We start from the raw sequence: 26,727 nt of genomic DNA, 5'->3' as shown, positions 1-26,727 counted from the left end.
GTAAACGGTGGGTGACACGTTTTTCCGGCTAGAGAAACACTCTCTGTTTTAATACTGAACTTACGGTGCCGACAGACTGAAGCGAGCGGCCGCTGCTGCGCTTGGTTGACAATAAGGCGCAGTGCACTGTGTGTAAATTACAATCATGGTTTTATTCAGGTAATATCCTGCAGCTCTACATGGGAGGAGCAGCACTCCAAATGAAACCCAAAAAAAAACAACATTTACATACAAGTGCACACATAAAACATTCACTTTCGATACCAGATCTTCAACTTCTTCTCACGTTTGATTTTCTTCTGCAGCTGTAAAGTCCCGTAGAGCAGAGCCTCCGCAGTGGGGGGACAACCTGAGGACAGAGCAACTCTTATTGTTTAAGGGATATGTAAACTCAGAGACGTGATGGTACAGAGTTCTCCTGTCTGATTAACTGGTAATTCATTGATATCACTCGTTGCTGATGATGCACATTGATCAGTCTGCAAGACACTGCTGCATAATGACAGGACTCAACTATGTCCAATATACATTAAGAATGCTGCTGTATTTACATATATACGGACAGAAAACAGGTAATACAAGCACGACTAATGTTACCAGTATCTATGAATAATTCAAGTACAGCTATGACCAACAATAGAATTATTATTATCCAGAACTCCAAGGCTGCCCATATACTTTTGGCCAAGTGTATGTTTGAAATATCCTAATTTAATGGACAGTATTTCTCATTGCTGTTAATAAGGAAATTGTAGAATTCATCATTTCCATATTGGGCAGTAAAGAATACCTGGAACGTAAATGTCCACCGGTACGATTCGGTCACAACCTCTGACCACAGAGTAGGAGTAGTGGTAGTAGCCGCCTCCATTAGCACAGCTGGAGGAGAAGAAACTTATTTTATTTAATCGGGCAGTCTCACTGAGATAAAGATCTCTTTTCCAAGACAGCGAAAAATAAGAAACATTTTCAAAAACAATCAGCAAAACAACAAACTACACAATACACAGGAATGAAAAGCAGCATGAAATATTACAAAGACACTGTTATCAAGATGCTGATTGAAAAGGTCTCGACTAACTCTAAACCCACAGAGTAGCAGTTAGACACTACGACTGTTCACAATTCATGTAAATGCTCGTGGCCATAAAGCAGAAAGAAGAACAGTGGCCTTAACAAAGAGCATATGTTCAAATCAGATCCTCTGTGGAGACTTTAGGGATACAGAGGAGACTACAGATGACTGGCAGGTGTTGGTGCATGAAACAAATGAGCTGAGGAAGAGGAGGGCGCGCTGCTGTTAACTTACCTTCCCATTGAAATGACGTATCTTGGCTCAGGCATCTGGTCGTACACCTGTTGGAAAGAAGAAGCAGTTCAGCGACTCTTATATGATGTCTGACTAACAACTAATCCGTCATTTCAGATGGAGGACAGCTTCGTGCCAGTCTACCAATCCAGCGACAGGCTGGTGATAATCCAGCCAGCATTAAAGGAGCTATACTGTTCTCAGCGCAGCCATCCGCTCGTCAGAACAGGCTGAGAGAGAGAAACTGACAACGTATTTGAGCAGTGCAAAGAAACGTGTGTATACATTCTTCTTCCTTCATTTCCCAGCTTTGAATCAAACCCCGAGACAGAGATTGGGGTGTTTGGAGCGTGATAAGTTGAATTACACTGACATGCAAGATGCTGCTGCTGTTAGACCACCCTTCCCCACCCCCCTCACCTTTCGCAGAGCCGGAGCCATCTTATTGGTCAGCGTCCCCGCCACAATCATGACATCAGCTTGTCGGGGACTTGCTCTGAACACCACACCGAAGCGGTCCATGTCATAGCGAGGCGCCGCCATGTGCATCATCTCCACCGCGCAGCATGCCAGTCCGAAGGTCATGGGCCACAGGGAGCTCTGAGAGGGCAGCAGAGCAGCGATCAGTCAACAACACACTCAGAGCAGTCACATTCATCCAGGTACTCGTGGTTCTGACCCAAAGTCACATCTTCAAAGCACTGTTCAATTAGCTCAAACCCAACAGGGAGCATACGTAGAGATGCATCAATAATACAATAAAACGTCAATAAACTGCATATCAACGATATTCTCTCTGCTGATATTTGGCAGATTGTGAAATGAGTCCTTTGACTTAGATTGTTGTTGTTGCTACAGTACATAGTTGAGCAACTCTCTGGCTTGTCAGCAACTCTTTCATTTGTCCTTCGTGTCGGATCTCTGACACATACCGTTCATTGGTATTCAACTCAGATACTTCACAACCTCAGAAAGATAGAATTCAGATGCCTAAAATAAGGACCTGTGGCAATTTTAAGCTGAAAGTCAAAGAGATCCATTTAAAAAGGCAACAGCAGCGACCATGTGACGTTTCAGACCAACACCAAACAGTCATACACTGCAGTGGAGTCACATCACATGTCTGGGGACAGAAAAACACTGCAGACTTTGATGAATTCACTCCCCACATATGTGGGTGGTAACGGAGCTGACAGCCTCGCATCTACTCACCCTGCGTGCCCAGTTAATCAAGTCGTCCAGCTTAGTGACGGCATACTCCCCCTTGCTGCTGGCTACAGCTGCTGGTTTGGCTGCTGCCACCGCCGTGCTCCTCTCTCTGACTGGAACCACGCTGCAACAGAAGGGTGGAGGGGATCTTTACCGTGTGCAGAGAGTTTACCGAGTGTCTGTTCCGCTTTCACATATTTACACCAGAGTATATTTGGTAAACTCACCTCGTGGTGGTATTCCCGCTTTTTGCACTGTTGTGCAGATTCCTCTGATGAACAGCAAACACTGAAATAGGCCTGTGGGGAAAAAAATATATGTAATGCTCATTAATTGAATGACCTAAGAGGTAATGGGTAACGTTGATGTATAAATATCTTAATCATAGCATGTTTAGCTTAAACAGTGAATGAAAAAAAATAACAATAATCTTAGCTTAAAAAATAACAAAAGAATTGACAAAAATTACAAAACTAAAACTGGGTAGGTTGGAAGGGAGTTAGATACAGTAAAGACTATGTACTTATTAGTGTTACATGACCCAGTGTGTGGTGGTAAATATATTTCTGGTGGATATTCCACTCTGCATTTATTGCCGACTGAGGTTGAATTCTATGAGTTGGACCTGTACAAAAGCAGAGTAATAAATGTGTTTATGTGGGTATGAATGACATACTCCACCCCTCTAAGGGTGTATTACGAAAGTAGCGGTAGGACCAGCAGGACAGAACTGAATTAAATGAAGTTTTGATGAGAGATAAAGGATGAGAAGGTTCTTACCTTGTTGAAAAGCAGCCAAACAAGGCCAGACGAGGCGCTGCAAAACAAAAGCATTTCACAAACTGAAGACGTTTTATAAAAAACAGGGATATATTATAAGTACTTAAGCTGTGCATTCCGGTGTCACATAACTCGTTACCTTGCTATGAAGCAGCAAAAACAACAAAATGGAATCATAACTTAATTTATATTTAAAAGCACCTTTAAAAATGTAACCTCAAACCAAACACTGCTGTTAAATCTGTACATTGTAGCCTCGCGCAGAGCCAACTGTGCTGTCCTACGTATAATCTAAAGAGGTACAAGTGAATGCTACATCTTAAAAGTTCCCCTAAGGTACATATTCACGCACATTATGTTCGCAAATACAGATGTGAACCCCAAAAACAGCAGTTTTCAAGGCTAGCTTCGTGTCCATAGCGGAGCACACGCACTATCTAATGACAGACTTAGTACGGTAGTCCACCAACGCTGTAGATGAAAACAAACACTGTGTTTAGTTTCAAGAAGACATCTGTCGTTACGTGTGATCACTAATGTTTGCTTTTTGACTGCTACTGGAATTGCAGCTGGAGTTCAGTTCACGTAAGCGCTAACCTGGTTAGCCGCCATGCTAACGTAGACAGAGCAAGGTCAGTGTGCGGATTCACTAAAAGTTACAAATCAGATCACCCACACAGTCAAACCTCTGGTTAGTGCACATTTATGTGCTTAACTTGTCAAATACTGCAAGTAACACACGTCTGAAAACACTGTAATGTTTGTTAAAAGCGTGCAAGTTTAATCACAACATCACTCACCAACTAACGCCGCCATCTTTAGGATTCTGGTTACGTCAGACTGCTTGTCGTGCTGTTATGAGCTCGAGCTGCAGAGGGCGCTGTTGTAATGTTGACAACCTGTTTCTCTAAACCACAGAAGATCAAAATGTCACGACTCTGCTCAGAATTTAGAAGTTTGTATTGAACGCCATTGATAGCGGATCATATTTGAGCCATTTTATCCTCAATAAATTTAGTTGATCCAGTCAGAAAATGTCCTGAATCAGTTAGACTTATGGGCATTAAAACTCTCCACTGAAGCAGTGAACACATCGGGGTTAGGAAACATCTTATTTAATCCCAATTTAAAAAACACACAAAGCATTGTTCATAGAAAGTCAAACTGTATTCAAGCAGGGCCCATTCGATAAACTCTGATCTCACACAAGTAAACCAAGACACAAGATTCTGACCAGATACCAGAAATAATTGTTTAAAATGTTCTATTTAACTGATCAATATTTTCCTTATTTATTATTTATATATTCTGTTATATTGACAATATTTGGCTGGTATTGAACACTATTAGATCAATTTACCTTTTTAAATATGTGTTGAGCTCATAGCTAACTCAAATTGAAGAATATTGACTCAGAATAATAACACGTCACAATCAGCCTCAAAACACACTCGGTGTAATGTAATTGTGGAAGGTGAACATTTTCTCAGGTTGTTAAAACTCCCAAGAACCAACATTGAAGATGTGTCCTCACTGTCCTCAGTGATGAGTTGGACAACACTGACATACACTGATGTCTTTATATGTTGGACATATATAAGTAAATAGACAGTCTGGATACTGTTAATTATAGTCTTTGCTATAGCTGTTTAGCTCCCTCCAGTGGGGCAAGTTATGTAACAGACTTTTTAAAGTGCATTTTTTTCAAAGAAATAAACCTGTCTATGATGATTGTATGAAAAGGAATTTAAAAAAAGTAGTTGACCCGTTGTCATGAAAATTTAAAAAAATTCTCTCATCTTATGGAAGATTGTGTAACAGGATCAAGAAGAAGACCTTTTACCTACACAATACCTCTCCATTCTGCCAGCCTGCTCTGCAGTATGCAATACTGTATGCAGGTTATGAATTTCTGGAGTGAGGCAGCTATTTACCTGCAGATGAGACAGGAAGCAGTCACATTAAACAACTATCATCCACCTCTCTTTAACTTGTCTGTTCTACAGGTCCTTTGTTTTAGGTTCAAAAATACATTTTGGTGTCAATGGATTGTCTGTCTTTATTGTTTCACTTTATGTATTTTCTGCAGTTAACTTTTTTGCACCATTTTCACTCCTCTTACATTTGATTTAGTTTGATTTGAGTGCTGCTGGCCATAATTTGTGCTGTTGTCACTGTAACAAGTTGCACATTTAGGCAAGAGAAATACCAATAGAGAAAGACAAACAATTTAAATTATATTTAATGACATATTAATAACAATTGGTTTATCATTAACTTTGATGAGGGCTTGTGAGTTGGTGTGGGCTGGATCTGGTCCCAAGACAGGTAGTTTGAGACCACTGGTCTACAAAATGTCAAATACGATGGCTTTGCCCAAAGCGATGAGCTCAAACTTTAAACTTGATTACTTAGTCTGACCTGCAGAATAATAGATTTTTATATATTCTATATGAGTATCAAATTGGTAAAACCTGGCTGCGTAGGAAAATAACAATCACATGTGAAAGAAAGACAGTCATCTCTGAGTTTATTAGAGACACAACGTTTCGATTGTGGACCTTTATCTGGCACTGGAGCATTTGAGGCTGACAAATGTCAAACGAATTGTCTTTAATTAAAGTGATTTGGAAAGCTCTTCAATCTCCTGTGATTAAACGGTTAAAATAAGTAAGTGCAGCCATCTTCAGCATCCTCTTTCTGTTTTGGCCTCATTTTACGCCACAAACCCAGTGAGCAGCAGCAGCAGCAGCAGCAGCAGCAGCAGCAGCAGCAGCAGCAGCAGCAGCAGCAGCAGCAGCAGCAGCAGCAGCAGCAGCAGCAGCAGCAGCAGCAGCAGCAGCAGCAGCAGCAGCAGCAGCAGCAGCAGCAGCAGCAGCAGCAGCAGCAGCAGCAGCAGCAGCAGCAGCAGCAGCAGCAGCAGCAGCAGCAGCAGCAGCAGCAGCAGCAGCAGCAGCAGCAGCAGCAGTGAGGACACCAGCAGGGTGGAGATAGAAAGCAACCAGAACATTGAGAGCATGTTATCACATAATGACAGTCTCAGCACTAAAGACACACGCTGCAGTTTCTCCAAGAATAGCTGCTCAGTCAAACTGGTCAAAGTCAGCGAAGGAACTGAAAACTAGCTGGAAAAGAGGTTGTTAAAAAGGGCTTTTATTCTGTCTTCATCATGTACAAACTTTTTGGACAAGTTAAAATAATAATAAAGTCTGACAACTGCAGTTGCTTTGCTTGTGTTTTTTTTTTAGGTCAAACCAAATTAGCCGTATATATAGCAGAGCATTTAATTCCTTCAGAGTTCAAAACATTAAACATAGGTACTGGAATAGCTTAACGGACAAATGTTTTCAGACTACAGCATTGTTCAAAGGCGTGCTCCGCCACTAGCAGGGTAAAAGCTCTAGCATTTCAGATAATAAGCATGTATCCACAAAAGAAAGTCCTGTATAGGAGGAGCAAAGATACAAGTTAAGCTGTCACAGACTTGGAGGTTATAGTGGCAGCGTGCGTTGCTGAACTGGAAACCACAGGAATGGCCTATTTTGGGAAAAGATCTCCTCCTCTGAAAGAAGAAAGCGCAGCTCGCCTCCTCACTGAGCGACCAGGATGTCTGTGGGTAGGATGTCTGGTTTGCCACTCGGGCTCTGTGATGTCTCCCCTGACCAGGAAGAGGGGGTGACCTGATTATAGAGGACGTCCTGAGAGACAAAAATTGGCTCTTTGAGATTCAGGGCGTACATGAGGAACAGATTGAGAGCCACCATGGCGAGGAGCGGGAAGACGGTCAGGCCGGAGCCGAAGCCCCGCCAGGAGCTGCACGCGTTCAGGCTGATCCAGTAAACAAGCCTGTAGAGGATTGAACATAAAACAGGAAATCAGATCAAGTTCAAACTTCACTGATACAAACTCCTCCCTGACGGTGTTTTATAGAGTGAGATTACCAGTTAAACTCCAGTTAAAGAAGGGAAAGAGGTGTTCAGAAAACCTTTTTACAAAGTACCAATACAACCATGTTCAATTATTTGATTTTATTCTTCATATTAAATGGGCAATATGCTGTTTCTTCACATGTCACTTTTCTATATTGTGAATTGATCTGCGTTTTATGTCTCAGAGTCATGAAGGAGCCCTTTTAAAAGGACTTTTTTTGAGCCTCACCTTCCAAAGATGAACATGACGACCAGTATAGGCACCAACTTCAGCTGGTCTTGAGGCAGTAAAGCGGCCATGACCACGAGGTTGAGGACGTAGAGGAGTAACTGCTCCAAGGACGCCGTGACGAACAGCTGGTGCACCGCCCGCCTCCTTGGAAACGACTCCCACAGACCGAAGGAGGCTGTGCAGAACTGGCACGCTGCTCCCATGAGCATCGCTGCGAAAGGATCAAAAAGGAGCAATAAATCAGTAAGCATGAAACAAAACTCCTAGCTGCACTTGATCTCGTCTGACAGAATACTTTGTATAATAATCTTTATTTGAATACTGCAACTGCCGGCCGACAGAGGAGCCTGCATGCAAATACTCCTCACTGTCCTCAGCTTGACAAGTGGGTGAGAGGTAAATTATCTGGACAGGCTTTGGTCTTGGGCGTTTCTGCCACCTGCCATCTTGTTTCTGGTCGCCCATGGATGGAAAATGATTCAAATATTCTGAACAATTAGGCCACAGCCTGGGAGATGAGAGGCCAACCCCTTATTGTAGTTTCCATTTCAAGCTTTGTGCAGGAGAAGGAAATGATGCTTCTCTCCAGAGGCCCGGGGAGACGTCTGCTGCACACTGAGGTTGCAAAGCGCATGAAATTAAAGGGGACAGGAGACATTGAAACATTCCGCGACGAGGCGGCCAGACAAACCAAATCCTCTCTTAATCTTTATCTCATCGTTTGTGGGCTGTTTTTATTTATGTCAGTGTGCAGGTTTGTGATGCATACCAAGCAGGATGGGGACGGTTGCCACCACGCAGCAGCAGAGAGAGAAGACGATGCGGCTAGCCATGTCGGGGCAGTCTGGGGGTCTCATGGGGACATAGAAATAGAGTGCATAGAGGATCCCGGCTGCACACAGGAGAGAGGCCAGGACTGAGAAGAAAGCAGGAACTCGGCCGCTCTGACAGCATTTACACTGGCAGCAGCGGCAGCAGCACTGTCCCCGATCTGAAGCCTCGTCTGCCGCGTCGCAAGTCTCTCCCCGTCCCTCTGAGCTCCACACAGTCAGCTCCACGCTCTCCGGCGGAGGACCTATCAGAGGCCGGCCCTCGTCCACGGCGCAGTCCAGATTGGTGGATTCTGGACTCCATCTCGGTGTGTCTGTGCCGTTGGGAAGGTCTCCCTGAGAGGCTGGGGTTGGAAGGCTGATGCAGTTTTCCGTGGCGTCGTCCAAATCGTGCGCTGTGATGATCGGACTGGAAAGAGTTGGATCCAGCTCCCCCTCCTCTGTCTGATCTCCTCGTGGCTCCTGTGGGAGGTCGTCGTTGGGCTGATGGTGGCAGGGAGCAGAGCCTGTTCAAACCAGAGCACATTTTAATCCCCTATCCAAAACCAGACACTGAGCCATCGACTGCAGACTCACACTAATCGATCATTCACTTCCTGCATGTCAGGGTCTCTCATGTAACATTTTGGAGAGGTGGGCACATGGCTGTATTAACCTATTAGGATGACCGTAGGAGGTAAAATGCTGTTGGGCCCCCTACTGATCTCACCCGACCATCAACCGTGTGGTTCCCTGTCACTGAAACCAACCAGTCCTCCTATGCAAGAATATTACAACATGATCACAAGTTTTCTTTTTGTCATTAGTTTGTGATATTTGGTTGAAGTAATTCAGGAACATGCACCACATGAAAACAATATGAACGGACATAACTCGTCCTGAAACCAGACCTTCTCATACAGGACCACACAATGAGGTCACGATGCACATTAGTTGAAAATTGGATTTCAGCGTTGCAAAGTCCGTAACGAAATTAGCAATTATTCAAATACACAAGACAAACAATTGACAGAGAACTCGGAGCCTTTGGGGTCTCTGGGGATCTGGGGCCCTGGCCGGTTGATAAGTGGTACCTTATGGATAAACATTATATTATCATATAGAAACAATTATTCACTGGCCATCAAAAATCTGGTGGTACTGCAGAAAGAGGAATTGTAGTAATCTACAAATGCTCTCTCAACTTTTACAAAGGTGTTCTCATTGTTGCTGCAGGCAATCGTATCAACATCCAGAAGTTGAAGGATTGCAAACATTCACCCACTTCAGATTATAGAGGTCTCCCTTCTGCAGCACTCTAGACTCTAAACATGCCTTCAACTTAGTCTCATATCTGTTTCGCCTTAAGTGCAGAAAACTATTTTTCCTACCAAGTTAGTTCATTACAGTATTTAATGTCTCATGCACATAGCCGGTCCACATGGACGTTATATGCTGCTGTTGCAGTGGTGAAATGTTTGTCAGGCAGGAACATCACTTTTGACATATAAAAAACAAAGAAGTTTATCTCCTGTCAACGCAAAATTGAAAGTCAAAGAGATGTTTTCTACCACCACACAGTGCGTTCTTATGTCCTCAGCTCTACAAATAACTTGTATTAATATATCAAAACTTGAATGCATGGATGTGGATATGTGCTCCTGCAGGTGGTTCTACACATCTGCTCAAACTTTAAAAAACCCTCCTTTTATTGTGCACATGCTTATTAACTGTTGCTCCGCTGTAATCAGCCCTGACTCGGCCTCATCTCTTTTTAGTTTCAGTCTGGACTCAAACTCAGCCTTTGTTAATTTGTTCCGGCTTCCCCTCAAACCCTGCAGCTCCGTCAGACAGACAGTAAAAAACAATAATAACTCACTCCTTGGCTGATTCGTTGCTGGTGGCGGTTCAAGGGAGCGCTGGGAGCCGCAGACGGAGTGGGAGGACGAGTGCAGCTCCTCCACCGAGGACTCGGGACTGTCTGATACCGGCGCCAAGGAGATCTGAGTGTCCAGGTCCAGGAAAGGGGAGAAGGAGAGTCTGGTCGGGTCGATGTCCTGGAGCTGGTTGATGATGTCGCTGATGGACTCCTTCATGCTGTCGAGCTCCTTCACATTCTGCTGGTTCGTGGCCTGAAGCCCCGAGGTGCTCATAGTCGCAGCCTGAGAGGAGCAAGAAGAGGTCCAGACAAAAAAACAAAAAACTGTTAAAAACAGCAAACCAGAAGCCAAACCAGAATAGCCTTTAAAAAGCATCACACATCGTTTCATCTTTATTTTTTTATGAAATGGAGTTATTATTTTCTGTTTTTCAAGCATCTGGTGGCACACAAAGACGACACATCATCATAAACCCTGACAGAATATTGAAAAGCATTAAAAAGCTGTCAAAACCAAAAAAGTTAAGACAAGTTCAGAGTTGTTTTTAGTCCCCTTTATTCGTTCTGTTTTAAAAAGGCAGCATTTACCCTCCAAAAGACATGCATGAATCCTAAAACCAAAACTTTACTGGGACTTCATGTGGCGTGATGTCAAACTGGCCATGTGAGGAAAGGGGCTTTTTTGGGGGGAATAAAGGAAATCAGCGTTGATGTGTCGGTGGTTATCATCAGCACTGACAGGAAGTCAGAGTTTATCTTCCTCTGCAAGGTAACACTGCCTGTAGGTTTGAATTTTCATTTAAGATTGTAGTTTTCAGGAAACCTTTTCATATAAAAATATACATTTAAGAATATAATGAAACAAGACTCATTAACAGCTCCAAATAAGTACAGACTGGCACACACTGTCAAAAACACATATTTCTGCTCCTGTATCCAAAAGATGCTGCACACAAAACTGAAACATTCGATCACACAGCCGGGACACTGAGCTCAGGTCTTTATTTTTTCTAAGAATCTGGAGGTTTCGACAACGGTGTTGACAAAACAATTTATTAAACACATTCGACAATCAATAAAAACGTATGAATGGTGGACGGTGCAGGTTCGTTCCAGTGAGTTTAGACTCAATATATTTGACTTAAGTATTTGGTAGAACTAAGGTTAGACATCAATACGGGTCTGTAAAATACTTAAGTTTGGGTAATATATCAATACTTTGCTTTATATTTTGTAAAAGTACGCTTATTTGCTTTCATTCCGTGAGTTAAATGATTGATACCACTCCCATACATACATTTTCTCATCTTACTTTTTGCAAGAAAGCGAATAAGCATACCCAAGTTGTTGAACTTTTTCTTTAACTAAACGTATCAAACTGCTAAATGACTCAATGTTGAATAAAAAGCTTTTCTTATTTTCATTATGGGCCAAAGGTAGAAATGTTACCTGCTTTAAAGCCACAAACTTTTGATACGTTTTCATGCTGCAGACACATTTCAGTTGATTACGATTGAGGTTTGATACCCGGATATTTAAAGTAATATCTCTCCACCAGAATTTAAACCCAGAAATTCATGACCTTAGTGTTTCTAATATCTAATCCTACATGCAGCTATGTGATGGAGCAGTATTTTAGCACAGTGGTTCCCAACCTTTACAGCTGGTGACCCCGAATCTCAGGTTATGACCTCAGTGTGTAAACAGTGATCGTTGTCTTCCAGGATTTTAAGGAGTTATAAGGTCTAAAAAGTTTAAAGTATCCAGTATTTCACTTATTTTTTACATGTAGGGGCATGGAGAGGTGACTGCATCCGATATTTAACTTCTAATTTAAAGTATGTTTATAGGCCTAAGGAAGTGAAAGTATGCAGTATTTCACAAGACAATAGAAAACATAGATGAATGGGATGAAATTAATTAGTCTCTGTAATATATATATTTTTACTTGATCGTTCCCTCAGATTCACCATGGGCCCCTTAAGGGGCTCCTGCACACTGTAACAGCAAACAGCTGATTAGAAATAACATAAAGAGGATTATGTCACACAACAGGGCAAAATAAGTTAATTCTAAAATATTACTGGGATTTCCAATTGGGAAATATACAATACATTTAATTTAATGAAGCTAATAAGACCTATATTTATTACCAGCAGTGGGAAGTATCTACCGGTAAGTACATTTCCTTCAGTTTTTGTAAACTGAAGTCACTTTTCAGATAATAAACATGTGATCAGTTTATTAAACGTGATGCATTGTTATCAACAGTACATGAAACAGTACTAGCTTCATCTTGACTAACTACAACATAAAAGTAAAATAATTTAACAATTCAACACTGACAGTTGACATCCAGCATAATGAGTACTTTAACTCTTTACACCTACAGTACATTTTGTTGCCAATACAAATTCTAATTTAAATACAGGACTTTTACTTGCTATGGAGTATTTTATGCTTTTACTGAAGTAGATGGTCCGAATAATAATTTTACCACGATGGTTACTTTTAGGCTCCAATATAAAATGCTAAATATACTTCTAGGAGGGTGATTACTACAGAAGCGTCTGATAAATAACATCTATCTGCCGTTATTTGCACTGCATGGTGAATTTCAGAGGTTTTCATGAACATCTGCAGACTGAGTTTGGAGCATTTTCTTCTGGATGTTTTTGGCGCACTTCCAACCGTGCAGCAGGATCTGCACGCAAATCTGCGGCGGGGATGTTTCTCCAAACAAAGGGGACTTTACCATGTATAGAGCGCAAATTAGGACTCGTCTGGCTTTTGGGTCGGAGGAAAATAAATCTAAGTGGAGTTTATCGTGGCTGTAGAAACACGCGTAGGGGGCAATATGCTCCTTCTCCCCGCTGCAAAATGACCTTTCTCCCGATGCTGAGCAATCATTTCTTTTAACAATTACTCTTCTACAGATCAAGAAAAGTGGTTTAGTACAGCGGCTGCAGGAAATACCCAATTTGATGATAAATAAATCCAACGCGCCCGCATGAATGTGCGCGTAAAGGACACACAAGTCTTTCTCATAGCAGCGCTGAAACCTTATATTATGAGGCCATTCAGCAGCAATTACAACAGTTAGCAATCAGATTTCAGACACAGATGTGAATTCATTCAGCTCAATGAAATGCTGGTGGAACGCTTTATTCAAGTAGAAACATGCCGCGTACACATGTACTTACTTTAGTCGGAGGTTACAGAGTATTTGGTGAGTTTACTCTTCTCGCAGTCAAAAAAAACAACCTCTCCGTCCTTCTCTGCCTTTCTTCCCTCCCCCTCCGTTTGCTTTTTGTCTTCCAGGATCCTGAACTTCTGAATCAAATTTCAGGACGGACAAAATACTCGGACTTTCCTCCGCCCACAAAAGAGTTTTTTTCTTCTCTTTCCTGGGTACCATGTCCAACACCATATGGAGCAAATAAAGCCAGAGGAGGAAGAGGAGGAGGCACTTTGTCTCAGTTTACCTCCACATTCAACATTAACAATCACATGTATCACAAACACCAGTTTAACTAAACAGGACAATAAACATTTACACTCAAACTAAACCTCAGTGCTCCCATAATACGCACACAGGGTGATAGTGTGGATTACTCTGCAATGACTTTACTGCACTGTTTAATAAGTCCTGGATCTATTACTATTATCTCATTAATGAACTACAAGATGTTCACAGGAAGATTATATCTACTGTGAAATGCGTGAACATGCGGCCCCTTTGTTTACTTACATATAAACATTTGTATTATTTATTAATGGCTGGTTACAAAATACATTGACAGAGCTATTGGAATGATTGGTCGATTGATAGCTTATTAATCAGCAACTCATTTTATAATGGCTTAATAGTTTAAGTCTGTAATTTAAAGTCTAAAAGCATAAATACAAACATTTGCTGTAGATAAAGTACATTAGTGTATTGGACCAAATACAATATTTGAACAGGTCACATAAGGCCTTTTTGCTATTTAGTAAGATTTTACATTTTAAACAATTCATTAACTGAAGAAAGTGAGTTTATTTTGGTATCACTAAATTCATATAACATACATATAATACTGCCATCATATAATATAGCTTTGTTTGGGTATTTCTGTAATATAATATAAAACTTGAATTGCTGATTTAATTCAACAAATTAAACCTTTTTGTCTTAGTAAGCAGTTTTTAGATCATCTGTCAGAGATGACCGTTTTAGATCAAAAATCGGAGGCACGCAGATGATAGTTTAATGATAGCAATATATTTGTATTAATACATTGAACTGTAATCTCTGAAAGGGATCCCACCAATTCTACACATCTTCTCCATTTGCTCTTTTAAACCCCGACACACTGGTGACTCTTTCCTGCTGCACAGGAAGTGAAGAGTTGTATTTGCTCAGCAGCAGGAACAGCATTCTTTTGAAAAAAATATAACTGCGCCACAGAAACACCCTCAAAAACCCAGTGAAGACGTCCCAAAAGATAAACAATAACACCCGACTTTGATGAAACACACCAGCAGACAGGATGTTGACCAGGATCAGGCAGTCTTGTAGAAAATGTGTGTCATTTTAAACAGTGACAGGATAAAACATAAACATGACTTCATTGTGCTGCAACACTGACAATATCCACAGCTGTGCACATCATCACCTTCCTCTACATCACTGTGAAGCAGCTTTCATGACACACTGCTCACCTCACATGTTGAGAAACGTAGATTTAGTATTAAATCAAATACTATTTCACTAAACTGAAACAGATTACATGCGACAGAAAGACAATATGACTGAGAGAAGTTCTTTATTTTCCAATTCATTATCGATGATTTGCATACAAAAAAAAAAAGCATATCTCAAATATACAGAAATAACAGCCGTGGATGAGCAATATAATCAATAAATTAAAAGATCTTGACTATAAACAGATTTCAAGTTGTTTCTTGTAAATATAAACAGTTCATTGCCTTGTGGAATGAGTCTTAGAGAAACAGGGTTTTGGTGACAAACGACCAGCAGCATGTTTGAAATACAGACGTGCCGTCTTTTGAATTCATCGAGGAGGAGAAAGGAGGGAGAGCAGGTCCACCACAAAGGTTAGCTAGTTGTTATTGGATTCTGCTTTTGGCCAAAGCATAAAGAAAGCAAACATGAGCTGTGAAAGTCACAAAGTAGTTAAAGTGAGGGAGGGGGCGGGGGATGGGGGGGGGGGGGGGGTGTCCTGTTAGTCCTCCGACAGCAGCCTGTGGAAGTGGTCCTTCCTCTTCTTCAGCACCTCCCGAAAATCCTCCTGAAAAAACACAACAGGAGATATTGGAAGTGAATGATGAAACCGGGAGAGGAAAGACCGCAGATGCTGCAGCAGATAATCAGCCGCTTTATTCACAGCTGACTGAAACATGTACAGGCTGCACCGATGATGTACAAACACTTCAAACTAGTCCTGAAACAAGTACGTTACACTGAAACACACACATTAATGGCTCAATTCTTTAACCCTGCAAATACTTTTGATACTCAAGTATATTTTAAGAATCTAACTTTTTCTTGTTGATTCAGATATTCCAACTTAGGATGTTTTCTAATACGATTACTGATCTGATAGTAGTACAGTTAACCCCTGTATTTAACACGGGTCAGTCACATTACGGCCAATACCCGATCTGTTTCATAAAATACTTACTTAAATCCCAGAACTCGTAGGATTAATAAAAAGACACGGAGGCAGCAATCTACAATCTAATACTTGTGATATGTAGTAATCATAGAAGCTGATCAAATGACAGACATACCGCTGTAGACAGCTTCTCCATGTAGGGGACGAGCTTCTGGAGTTCTCGGTCCTCCGACTCTCCGGACCAGCTCTTGATGGGAATGGTGTTCATCAGCTGCAAAAACACCAAAAGACTTCAATGAATATAAACGACGACGTAAGTGTGTCACAGTGTAGTCGCAACTGCAAGATAATATCTGACCATCATCTCATTACCAACATGGAGGAACAAAAGAAAATATCTTTGATGTTATTCAAAGACAAGTCTGATGAAAGTCTGTATTTGTGTTATTGTCAACCAAGATATTATATTTGCATCCCATTTTTTAAAGAGATTGATAAACACGTTGATGACTTTGGTCCTTTCATTGGATGCGCTGATAATAACAAAATTGTAGAATATCACCATACAATAATGCCGCAGCATGACATTTCAAACCAGCATCCAAAAGTCGCCGTGCTTACGTGGTACGGGTACGTGTGGGGTGCGTTGTCCAGCACAACCGTCTTGGCGAGATCCCTCCCGAGAACGCCGAGATCTTTGATGTAGTGGCCGAGAACACAGGCGCAGTCGTCCTGATACAGGCGATGTCTGTAAGACAAGTCACCAACGTGATCACACACGTTTCTGTGAACCAAGCACCGTCATTTGATGAATTGTAATATGGAACATAGGTGCTCTCAATGAGAGCGAAGTTTGAGGAGTATTTCACGATACAGGCAGCACACCGAGTTTACCGTCGATCGTCTGCTCATCCCGTCTATTTGACATCAACAACGTGAAGCCAGAAGGAAAGCTGAACTCTACTGTCCTCACCATTAGAAGTCACTCTGGAGCTAAATCCCTCACACTGTCAGACATCACAGAGTGACCGACTAATCTCTGAGCAGCATCAGGAGGTCAGTGTGCTGCTCACAGACGGGTCAGCAGCAGGCCAACACTGAGCCCGATGAAGCCGACAAGAGTGCACGTCTCTGCGGTCGAGCAAGGAGTTTACCAAACACAAGTGGAAGCGGATATTACGGAGACATACCGAAACAGTTTTCTCTGAGGGTCCAGGATGTCCAGTATCTTCTCAGCATATTCCTTCTTAGCACATGTGTAAACAAACAGCTGGAACAGAACACAAAACAGCAGCTGGAACCGATTCCACACAAAACTACATTTTGTTTTCATATAGAAAGAAAGAAAAGATTGAAATATATTGGTTCAGATGAAAACGAATTAAAGGGGATGGTAGAGCATGGCGATATGGCCTAAAATTAAAATCGATTATGTTTTCACATCACATCCGAGTCAAGAGTTTCATCTCTTCTATCTTTTTCATTCATTCACCAATGTGAACTATAACACTAAATATGAGACAAACAAACACTGTAGACAGAACTGGTCCAGAGCCAAATGAATCGTTAAAAGACCGGACAGTTTCATTTGATATCAGAGTAACTCAACCTCTACCTCATAGGTCTTTGCCATGGACTGCAGGAACTCTTTGACGTGTGGCCGTAGGATCATGTACACCTGTTGATGAGGGGGAGAACAGAATAAAGTAACACGTTCATACAGACGCAGCTCCTATTCCATTATCTAAAACGGTCAACTAGTTCACTTAATCTGGATTCAGAAAATAAGTCTTTTTTTCCCCCTGCAGCACTGAACCATAAACAGTTGGCTGTTAATGGGCTTAACATGCTAAACCATCTTTAAATCACAGATAACTGAATGAAATAAAGAGCCAACATGGTAGAGATGAGTGTTATTGTTAGTTCTGGCATTTCTCCAGATTAAGACTAGATTTCCTCATATCTCCTGCTTGCTGCCGTCCCTCACTGAAGAGGACTAACGCACCGAAAGAATCGGTCAATCATCTTTCCACTCTTTTCTTCCACCTGGGAGCATCAGCTCAGTGTGCGTGAGAGGCAGAAGCGTGCAGTGAGGGGTCACCTTGTACAGATGGTCCTGGAAAGCTGTGTGGAAAGTGTACTCCGCTTCCTTGATCACATTCAGAGAGCCGAACATCAGGGTCTCCTCCTAGAAGGACGTAAATCAATGTGAATTCAGTTGATTTCACATTAAAACCCAAAACAAATACTAAACAGGAGGCAGTGTTAAATGATTTAAAAAATAGACTATTGTGTGGCTCAGTGGAGAGCAGGGTCGTCCTTCAATCAGAGGATCGGAGGTTCGATCCCCGGCTCCACTAGTCGCATGTCGTTGTGTGCAAGACACTTAACCCCAAATTCCTCCTGTGCTGTGCCTACGGTGTGTGAATGTTGCACAGTAGCCCCTGCCATCAGTGTGTGAATGGGTGAATGACGATATGTAGTGTGAAAGCGCTTCGAGTGGTCGGAAGGACTAGAAAACTCTATACAAGTACAGTCCATTTACACCTCAGAACTCATCCTGATACTCCTATCAGCTGTGACATAATCAATAAACACCAGTGACCCAGTTCCATTGGCAGCCATACATGGCCATGAAACCGTTAGACAATGGGGGGGATTTTGTTAAAATGGCTTTAATTCCTAAACGGTTAATGTGATATTTTTGTTATACCCGGTGAATTAAAGCTGAAAGTCTCCACTTCAACCACATATTGACTGCTTCATTTCAAATCCATTAGAGTCGTGTAAAGAGGCAAAATTAGAAAAATGGTGTCACCGTCCAAATACGTACGGCCCTGACTGTATCTGACTTGTTGAGCCCGTGCGTGAGAGCAGGATGGTCCAGAGGAGGAAACTCACCAGGTCGACCACCAGCGTGGCCTCTGGGGTGCTCCTGGTCTTGGGGGGAATATCTCTGAGTCGGGGTTGGGAATGCTGAGACTGCGACTGTATGTTCTTGATGAACGTGAAGCTGGAAAAGATGATAATGCTTTTAGAAATAGAAAGAATCACGAACAACATCAACTTATGGAGCAACATTTGCATAACAACACCGCTACATTTTTATTTAAAGTACCAGTCTCTGTTAACTTTATGAAAAAGTAGTGAGCAACAGACAGCACACCCAGACGGCATTCTCATCGTTGCTGGAGACTTCAACCATGCTAACCTAAAAACTGTTCTGCCTAAAATATACCAGCATGTTGATTTTCCAACCAGGGAAAACAACAAATTAGACCTAGTCTACACATCGATCAAGGGAGCGTACAAGGCGTCCCCCCTCCCCCACATTGGCCTCTCCGACCACCTCACGGTCTTGCTGAAACCGGCCTACAGAGCAAGGGTAAAGGTTACCAAACCGGTTTCAAAACAGGTACGGGTGTGGCCAGAGGACAGTACAGCTGCACTTCAGGACTGCTTTGGTACCACAGACTGGGACATGTTCAAGCAGGCAGCCACCTACAACCATCACATTAACATTCAAGAATACACAGAGACAGTCACAGGTTACATCACCAAGTGCATTGATGATGTAACTACCACCAGAGCCATCACCATCCGAGCCAACCAGAAGCCATGGCTGACAGGGGAGGTCCGCACACTGCTCAAGGCTCGCGACACCGCCTTCAGAGCTGGAGACCCAGCTGGGCTGGGAGCAGCCAGGGCTGACCTGTGCCGTGGCATCAGGAAAGCTAAACGACTGTACACCAGGAAAATCACAGGACATTTCAAAGACAGCAGGGACTCACGGAGCCTGTGGCAGGGCATTAGGACCATAACGGACTACAAACTACCGCCACAGACCTGTGACAGTCACACCTCCCTGCTTAACAACCTCAATGGCTTCTTTGCACGCTTCGAAGCACAGAACAACACACCTGCGCAGAAAACCACCCCCCCCACCGACGACCAGGCTCTGTGCCTGTCCCCAGCCAGTGTGAGGAGCACACTGCTGAGGATTAATACCCGCAAGGCTGCGGGACCTGACAACATTCCTGGTCGTGTGCTGAGGGACTGCGCAGAGGAGCTCACGGATGTCCTCACCGACATCTTTAACACCTCCCTGAGCCAGGCTGTTGTTCCCACGTGCTTCAAGGAAACCACCATCATTCCTGTGCCGAAGAAGTCATCTCCAGCCTGCTTCAACGACTACCGCCCCGTCGCATTGACTTCTACCATCATGAAGTGTTTCGAAAGGCTGGTCATGAAGCAGATCAAATCCACCCTTCCTCCCTCCCTGGACCCGTTTCAGTTTGCTTACCGAACTAAACGGTCCACAGAGGATGCAATCTCCTCCGCTCTACACCCAGCCCTCACACACCTGGACACTAAGAACTCCTACGTCAGAATGCTGTTCATAGATTTCAGCTCAGCATTCAATACAATCATCCCCCAGCAGCTTGTGTGTAAACTTACAGACCTGGGCCTCAGCCCCTCTCTCTGCAACTGGTTGTTGGACTTCCTCACAGAGAGACCACAAGCTGTTCGGGTCAACAACAACACTTCGAACACACTAACACTGAGTACGGGGGCCCCCCAAGGTTGTGTGCTCAGCCCCCTTCTCTTCACCCTGCTGACCCATGACTGTAAACCCAACTACAGCTCCAACCACATCGTGAAGTTCGCTGACGACACTACCGTGGTAGGTCTCATCAGCCACAACGATGAGACTAACTACAGGAAGGAAGTGAACCAGCTGGTCCGTTGGTGCCAAAATAACAATCTCTTCCTCAATGTGGGGAAAACAAAGGAGATTGTTGTTGACTTCAGGAGAACCCACTCCCAACCCCCCCTCCCTCTGACCATCAATGGTGCTGCTGTGGAGCAGGTGAGCAGCACCAAATTCCTGGGTGTGACAATCACAGATGACCTCACCTGGAACAGCAACACCACTGCACTGGCAAAGAAGGCCCAGCAACGCCTGTACTTCATCAGGAAGCTCAAGCGAGCAGGAGCCCCCCCCCCCATCATGCTCTCATTCTACCGAGGCGCCACTGAGAGCATCCTCAGCAGCTGCATCACGCTGTGGTTCGGAAGCTGCACCGCCTCCAACCGCAAGAGCCTGCAGCGCATTGTGAACTCTGCCCAGAGGATCATCGGAGTCTCACTCCCTACACTACAGGACATTTACAACACCCGCCTCACCCGCAAAGCACTCGGCATTGCGGGTGACCCCACCCACCCCTCCAACAGCCTCTTCAGCCTCCTGCCTTCAGGGAGAAGGTTCCGCAGTCTCCGTTCGAGCTCTACCCGGCTGAGGAACAGCTTCTTCCACCAGGCGGTCAGGATGCTGAACTCTCTCCCTCCCTCTCTCCTCTCGCTCCCCCTCTCTCCCCCCCTGCCATCTCTCCCCTGACCTCTCTACCCTCCCCCTCACCCACCTTTCCCCACTGCCTCAAATGGAACATACCAGGACATCTACTCCCCCTCACACCCCTTCCCTCATCCAGCACCAGTCACTTTTTATCAGCACCAGTCACTTTTTATTCTCTGCTGCTACTTGTTTAATCCTTTATCTAGGCCCTTATGTTCTTAACTTTATTCTATTTTATTCTATTATATGTTATATGTTCATGTCTATATTACACTGTGGGACTGCGAGAAACGGCATTTCGAATTTTCTGTATGCATAACACATGTGGAAACTTTGACAATAAAGTGAACTTTGAACTTTGAACTTTGAACTTAAATATATGATCTAGTGGGGTGCAGGGTTGTTGAATTACCATAAAGGGGTATATGGCTGAAAGAGGCTTTATACTTACGGATTGAAGACCTCATCATCTTCTTCTCCAACCAGAAGGTCAATGGAGCCAAAACCAAACACGCCTTGTTCTGGGCTCATCAACACACTGCTTCCAGCTCGCTTCCCATCTGGACAGAAAAAAAACTCAACGAAATGTACAAACTGTAACAGGAACACTCATTACTTCCAGCAAATGTTTGCCATATTTAATAAACTACACATTGTCTTAATGATGGGAAGCTCTTCGGTACTTTGTTCCGGTCTGTTCTCAATGTTGAGGTCTTGCATTCATGTAAGCTCAGTCTGATTAAGGCACTGCAAGCCTTCTGTAGAACGGAGACTTGCAGTGACAGTGGCTGTACTCACTCTCTTTGGTGGGTGTGAGGAAACACACGATGGGCGAGTAGATGTTTCTGGCCGTTGTATTGCGAGGAGACACCGGGTCGATCTCCGACAGTATGCGCTCATGGCGCATGATGGGCCTGATCGGAGTCTTGAATGACAAATCTAGACCACGAGAAGACAATCAGTCAGAAAATATAAAAAGAAGAGCAGCGGAGAGTTTAAGGAATTCATATTCAGGAAGAAAGCCCATATTAAAAACATACCAGGTTCTCTGTCCTCAACAGCGATGGCTCTCTTCCTTGGCCGGCCACGGGGCAGTGCTCGCCTCGTCATTGTGGGAATTTCATCATCCGAGTGGTGGGAGTCATCGTCCAAGGTCTCTTTATCCTACACCGTACAAAAAGCGTATTCTTTTTTTAAACTAGAAGTGTGATTGTCCAGACATATTAGGACCAAAAGACCAAACGCCACCATAATTGCTGCTCTACGGTCTTTTATCAAGCACAGCAATGCCCAAAGACTTCCTATTGGTTCGCAACAGTTGGGTTAATAATGAGAATAACTCCAAATTAATTTATCTTACTGTGTACAAATTGTAAGATTGGCTTCGGAAATGCATCCAAATGTCTGTGTAACTGAAGTGGAACACATCCGCCTAAAATATCATAATAATGGTTAAAGAAGCAGGAACACTACAGTCACTCACTGCCTCGGTAAGTGTACTGATTTGCACAGGCGTTGAGCTACACACGATGGGCGAGTAGATGTTTCTGGCCGTTGTATTGCGAGGAGACACCGGGTCGATCTCCGACAGTATGCGCTCATGGCGCATGATGGGCCTGATCGGAGTCTTGAATGACAAATCTAGACCACGAGAAGACAATCAGTCAGAAAATATAAAAAGAAGAGCAGCGGAGAGTTAAAGGAATTCATATTCAGGAAGAAAGCCCATATTAAAAACATACCAGGTTCTCTGTCCTCAACAGCGATGGCTCTCTTCCTTGGCCGGCCACGGGGCAGTGCTCGCCTCGTCATTGTGGGAATTTCATCATCCGAGTGGTGGGAGTCATCGTCCAAGGTCTCTTTATCCTACACCGTACAAAAAGCGTATTCTTTTTTTAAACTAGAAGTGTGATTGTCCAGACATATTAGGACCAAAAGACCAAACGCCACCATAATTGCTGCTCTACGGTCTTTTATCAAGCACAGCAATGCCCAAAGACTTCCTATTGGTTCGCAACAGTTGGGTTAATAATGAGAATAACTCCAAATTAATTTATCTTACTGTGTACAAATTGTAAGATTGGCTTCGGAAATGCATCCAAATGTCTGTGTAACTGAAGTGGAACACATCCGCCTAAAATATCATAATAATGGTTAAAGAAGCAGGAACACTACAGTCACTCACTGCCTCGGTAAGTGTACTGATTTGCACAGGCGTTGAGCTACATTATGCATTAATCCTGAGCATTTGAAACCGACAAACAGCAACATGAATACTACATGACTGTGCTATTATTGAAATGGAAAATGGACACAAAAAGACAAACGGCACAACTACAACAACGCAGATCTGTTTCGGAGTTAAAATGCCAATGTGAGATAAATGGATTTTTGACGAACTCATTTTATATTGTAATGTGTGTTATAGTTAAAACGGCCAGCAGGTGTCGCCATCTCACCACTAGGGGGTTGTCTGTGCATGGTATTCACACTTCCTTGTATACTTTCTCAGAAGAAGAACAGCAAGAGAAGAGTGTAACGCAACGAACAGGCACCCTCAATAAAACATTTGTTTTAACTATATTCAAGGTGTCTGCTGCCGTTATTTTGTGCGCCCGTCATCATACACTGACGGGAGGGCAACACCAACAAGGTACTATAGTGGCATATCAACAATGCATAGCAAAAAGCCCCAGATTGTGTGTATCTGTTTTTCATTTGCCTTTTTCTGAAACAGTCACAACCAAAGGAAATGACCACATGCGAGCCATATACACATATAACGAGGAGCAAGATCCGAGATTGGGAGCATTTCGATTGCCTCTAAACCAGGGGTGTCAAACATACGGCCCGCGGGCCGCATCCGGCCCGCCACGTCATTTTATGTGGCCCGCGAATCCGCCAGCAAAAAAATAAAAAAAAAATAAATAAATTATTATTATTATTTTTTTTTTTTTTTACAAAAATTAAAAGTTAGATGTGAAAATAAAAATATCCCCATGGTCGAAATTATGAGATAGAAAGTCGAAGTGATGAGATAGCATGTTGTCTGTGTGCCGACATTAAAACTATCACAACAGGTGGACAGGAGATGCAACAACCCATAAAGAGGATTTCCAACAAGTGATCGTGCCTTTCTCAACATGCGTACTTCTCTGCACTTGTAAACTCGTGGACTTGTGAAACGTCATCAGTCTCAGCCCAAGTACTGTTCCAATTCAAAGTTCACATCGAGCGGAGATGTTTGAGTATAAAAAAACTTTGAGTTGAGCCATTCGCGCCGCCGGTCTCACCGGGGACTATTTGTGTTCATTCGCACTGGACGCGTCGGAGAGGGGGCGGGGCTTATCGCCCTGAAAGCCGTTCAACTGTCCGCCATTAACCATGGAAAAAATAACCTCTATTTCTGCTTAGTACGTGTTGTGGAAGTCACAGATATCCCGGGAAACTAAACTAAATATGTTAGGAGTAGTTACATTTACAACCGGCCCTTTGAGGGCGACCGTGATGCTGATGTGGCCCCAGAGTGAAAATGAGTTTGACACCCCTGCTCTAAACGGCTCTCATGATAGCTAACAGTGCTAGCAGTGCTAACAGTGTTCCCTTGAGGGTGAACCGACGGGTCAGGGGCTTTGCTGCTGTCGGGATCAGCTGTAATCACCGTATGATGACGGCATGTATGAGGGGTGGTCGCGAGTTTACCTCTGGGGCACGCGCATATGTACCTAAGTACGTGTAACATCACACACAGCAGCTGCTAGCTAACGTTAACGACGCCGTCCGACGCTACCGTATAGTTTCAACACTGGCTAACGTCCGTAGCATTATGATCAGATCAGAACACTGAAACGAGGCTACTTATACTACTAAATCCGGCAATTTAGTACACTTTGTGTATTGTTTTCACGAACGTATGTGGGGCTGTTACAAGTCCACTGATTGAGAAACTAATGTTAGTAAAGGGTCGTGTGTTACCTGGGTTAGAAGAGGGCTTTCTGTCCCCGATACAACATATTTTATCGGCGTCGCTTTGTTGGACCGTCGGCGGTTGCTTCGCGGCGTTTCCAAACAAGCTGTAACGTCAACGATTTTTTGAGACCTAAGTCTCATTTTTTATCTTCAAGTGGGACCTGTAAAAACATCAACACGCGAACCGCTCTACTGTGATTAAGTTACTTTCTCTAAATCCTGTACTTTGCTCTTCTTCTTCTTTACTCCACCAGGCTCGCTTCAGTAGAACAGTTTGTTTAGCACCGCCCCCCTGAACTCGAATCATTTAAAACTGCCGGGGTGCGATAGGTTCACCACCGCAGACACCATTGTTGGGCGGTGTTTCAGAAAGCCCCAGCGTCACCGCGAGACTCGGGCCATCATGGGGAGACCAACACAGAAACTTTGTTTTAAATGCTAATTTCCTTCAACATCTCGTTTGTTTAAAATGAATGAATCGATGAACATGACAGTAACAATACCAGTGAAAATCCGAGATCACATTTTATCAGTCAAAAATATACATTATCTCAATTAAGTGGACCAGAGGTCTTCAACAGGGGGTCCGCGAAATATTTGGTTGATTAGACAATAAAAAAAATTAAAAAAAACGTTTTTCTCTTAACATGAATGTGTCCATTATTTGAATAGTTCAGTATTGTATGAAAGATAACAGGTATCTTTATGCATGGCAGTGGCACTAATAGGCCATCACATATTTTAGTTTCCAGATTTATGTTTAAAATGAAAACATCAATTATAATAGCTTGTATGCATGACTATCATGCAATTGACAGACAATGTTGATATTGCATTGGTATCAGCTGACAAGGTATGTTTATAAATGGCAGTGGCACGGCCTCTGTACCTTGCACATGTTTAAAATAAAAACATGAATATGTGAACCTGTGTATTGTTAGAATAGCATTATTATAACATATTATGATAACATATTAGTATTGAATGCACAATAAAGAGGTATGTTTATACACGGTACTAGGCCCAGTTTAATATAAAACACAATTTCATACAATATATATAGTCGGGGGTCCCTGCTCCATCTCTCTGTCAGTTTGGGGGTCCTTAGCCTGAAAAACGTTGAAGACCCCTGAAGTAGACTATTGTCAATATAAATAACTTTGTATTGCACTAACTTGTAGTCAACAAAGACTTCTTTTAACAGTGGTAGAAAAAGTATTCAGATCAATTAGCAATTTTAGCAGTGGTGGAAAGTAAGTACATTTACTCAAATACTGTTGGCCTACTTAATCTAAGTACAATTTTGGTTTGCTTTTTCGGCTACTTTATACTTCTAGTCCACTACAATTCAAGGGAAAATATTGTACTTTTAAATAAATTTAACTACAAGACAATTAAAAGAATAAGTTAACAAAGGTAACTTCTGGATTCCCCATAAAATTGACTGCCTCATTATGCAGAAGAAACTGCTACAAGCACTTTTTGGGGGCAGCATCAATATAATGAACACATTTTAAATAAAGACTGCGCTATCCCATTAAAAAGGATGGAACATATTTCATATAACTTATCTTAGGATACATAAAAAAAAAACCATCCAAAACTCTGGTGACATTTAAGAAAGGTGATATTTT

General features: G+C 42.9%; 3 protein-coding genes across 3 annotated transcripts; all 3 read right to left on the bottom strand.

The window, feature by feature from the left end:
* Nucleotides 1–131: 131 nt before the first annotated feature.
* Nucleotides 132–4,139, bottom strand: ndufs7 (NADH:ubiquinone oxidoreductase core subunit S7). The gene is made up of 8 exons (XM_079266723.1): nt 4,099–4,139; nt 3,299–3,335; nt 2,746–2,817; nt 2,522–2,642; nt 1,730–1,909; nt 1,310–1,356; nt 791–879; nt 132–349 (listed from the first exon to the last, which is right to left on the bottom strand). Exons 1-8 carry the CDS (start codon nt 4,112–4,114, stop codon nt 252–254), a joined length of 660 nt encoding a protein of 219 aa, XP_079122849.1. The 5' UTR covers nt 4,115–4,139; the 3' UTR covers nt 132–251.
* Nucleotides 4,140–6,271: 2,132 nt separating this feature from the next.
* LOC306776209 (uncharacterized protein) lies at nt 6,272–13,473 on the bottom strand. Its single transcript, XM_079266827.1, has 5 exons — nt 13,351–13,473; nt 10,148–10,430; nt 8,229–8,795; nt 7,457–7,670; nt 6,272–7,144 (listed from the first exon to the last, which is right to left on the bottom strand). The coding sequence occupies exons 2-5, from the start codon at nt 10,419–10,421 to the stop codon at nt 6,889–6,891; spliced, it is 1,311 nt and encodes a 436-aa protein (XP_079122953.1). The 5' UTR covers nt 10,422–10,430; nt 13,351–13,473; the 3' UTR covers nt 6,272–6,888.
* Nucleotides 13,474–14,960: 1,487 nt separating this feature from the next.
* Nucleotides 14,961–25,353, bottom strand: ctdspl3 (CTD (carboxy-terminal domain, RNA polymerase II, polypeptide A) small phosphatase like 3). The gene is made up of 13 exons (XM_079267855.1): nt 25,100–25,353; nt 22,867–22,990; nt 22,608–22,765; nt 22,165–22,288; nt 21,923–22,063; nt 21,576–21,684; nt 18,670–18,781; nt 17,870–17,956; nt 17,384–17,446; nt 16,959–17,038; nt 16,390–16,516; nt 15,944–16,039; nt 14,961–15,441 (listed from the first exon to the last, which is right to left on the bottom strand). The coding sequence occupies exons 1-13, from the start codon at nt 25,232–25,234 to the stop codon at nt 15,376–15,378; spliced, it is 1,422 nt and encodes a 473-aa protein (XP_079123981.1). The 5' UTR covers nt 25,235–25,353; the 3' UTR covers nt 14,961–15,375.
* Nucleotides 25,354–26,727: the final 1,374 nt, after the last annotated feature.

This window comes from Melanostigma gelatinosum, assembly GCF_949748355.1.
Source record: "Melanostigma gelatinosum genome assembly, chromosome: 4".
In the NCBI taxonomy this organism is placed as follows: Eukaryota; Metazoa; Chordata; class Actinopteri; order Perciformes; family Zoarcidae; genus Melanostigma; species Melanostigma gelatinosum.
The sequence above is the reverse complement of the archived record's forward strand: the minus strand, read 5'-3'. Positions and strand labels throughout refer to the sequence as shown.

Bases quoted from the DNA above. Each gene is read 5' to 3' on its own strand.
- ndufs7 (XM_079266723.1), bottom strand. The intron at 1,910-2,521 runs GTGAGTAGATGC...CTGCCCTCTCAG, and splicing joins TGATTAACTGGGCACGCAGG to AGCTCCCTGTGGCCCATGAC. The intron at 880-1,309 runs GTAAGTTAACAG...CTTCTCCTCCAG, and splicing joins TACGTCATTTCAATGGGAAG to CTGTGCTAATGGAGGCGGCT.
- LOC306776209 (XM_079266827.1), bottom strand. From the start codon at position 10,421: ATGAGCACCTCGGGGCTTCAGGCCACGAACCAGCAGAATGTGAAGGAG. The intron at 8,796-10,147 runs GTGAGTTATTAT...TGGTTTGAACAG, and splicing joins AGCAACGAATCAGCCAAGGA to GCTCTGCTCCCTGCCACCAT. The intron at 7,145-7,456 runs GTGAGGCTCAAA...AATCCTCTACAG, and splicing joins GTCATGTTCATCTTTGGAAG to GCTTGTTTACTGGATCAGCC.
- ctdspl3 (XM_079267855.1), bottom strand. From the start codon at position 25,234: ATGAGACTTAGGTCTCAAAAAATCGTTGACGTTACAGCTTGTTTGGAA. The intron at 16,517-16,958 runs GTATGTCTCCGT...CTTGTCTTACAG, and splicing joins CCTCAGAGAAAACTGTTTCG to ACATCGCCTGTATCAGGACG. The intron at 16,040-16,389 runs GTAAGCACGGCG...GTGTTTTTGCAG, and splicing joins CCCACACGTACCCGTACCAC to CTGATGAACACCATTCCCAT.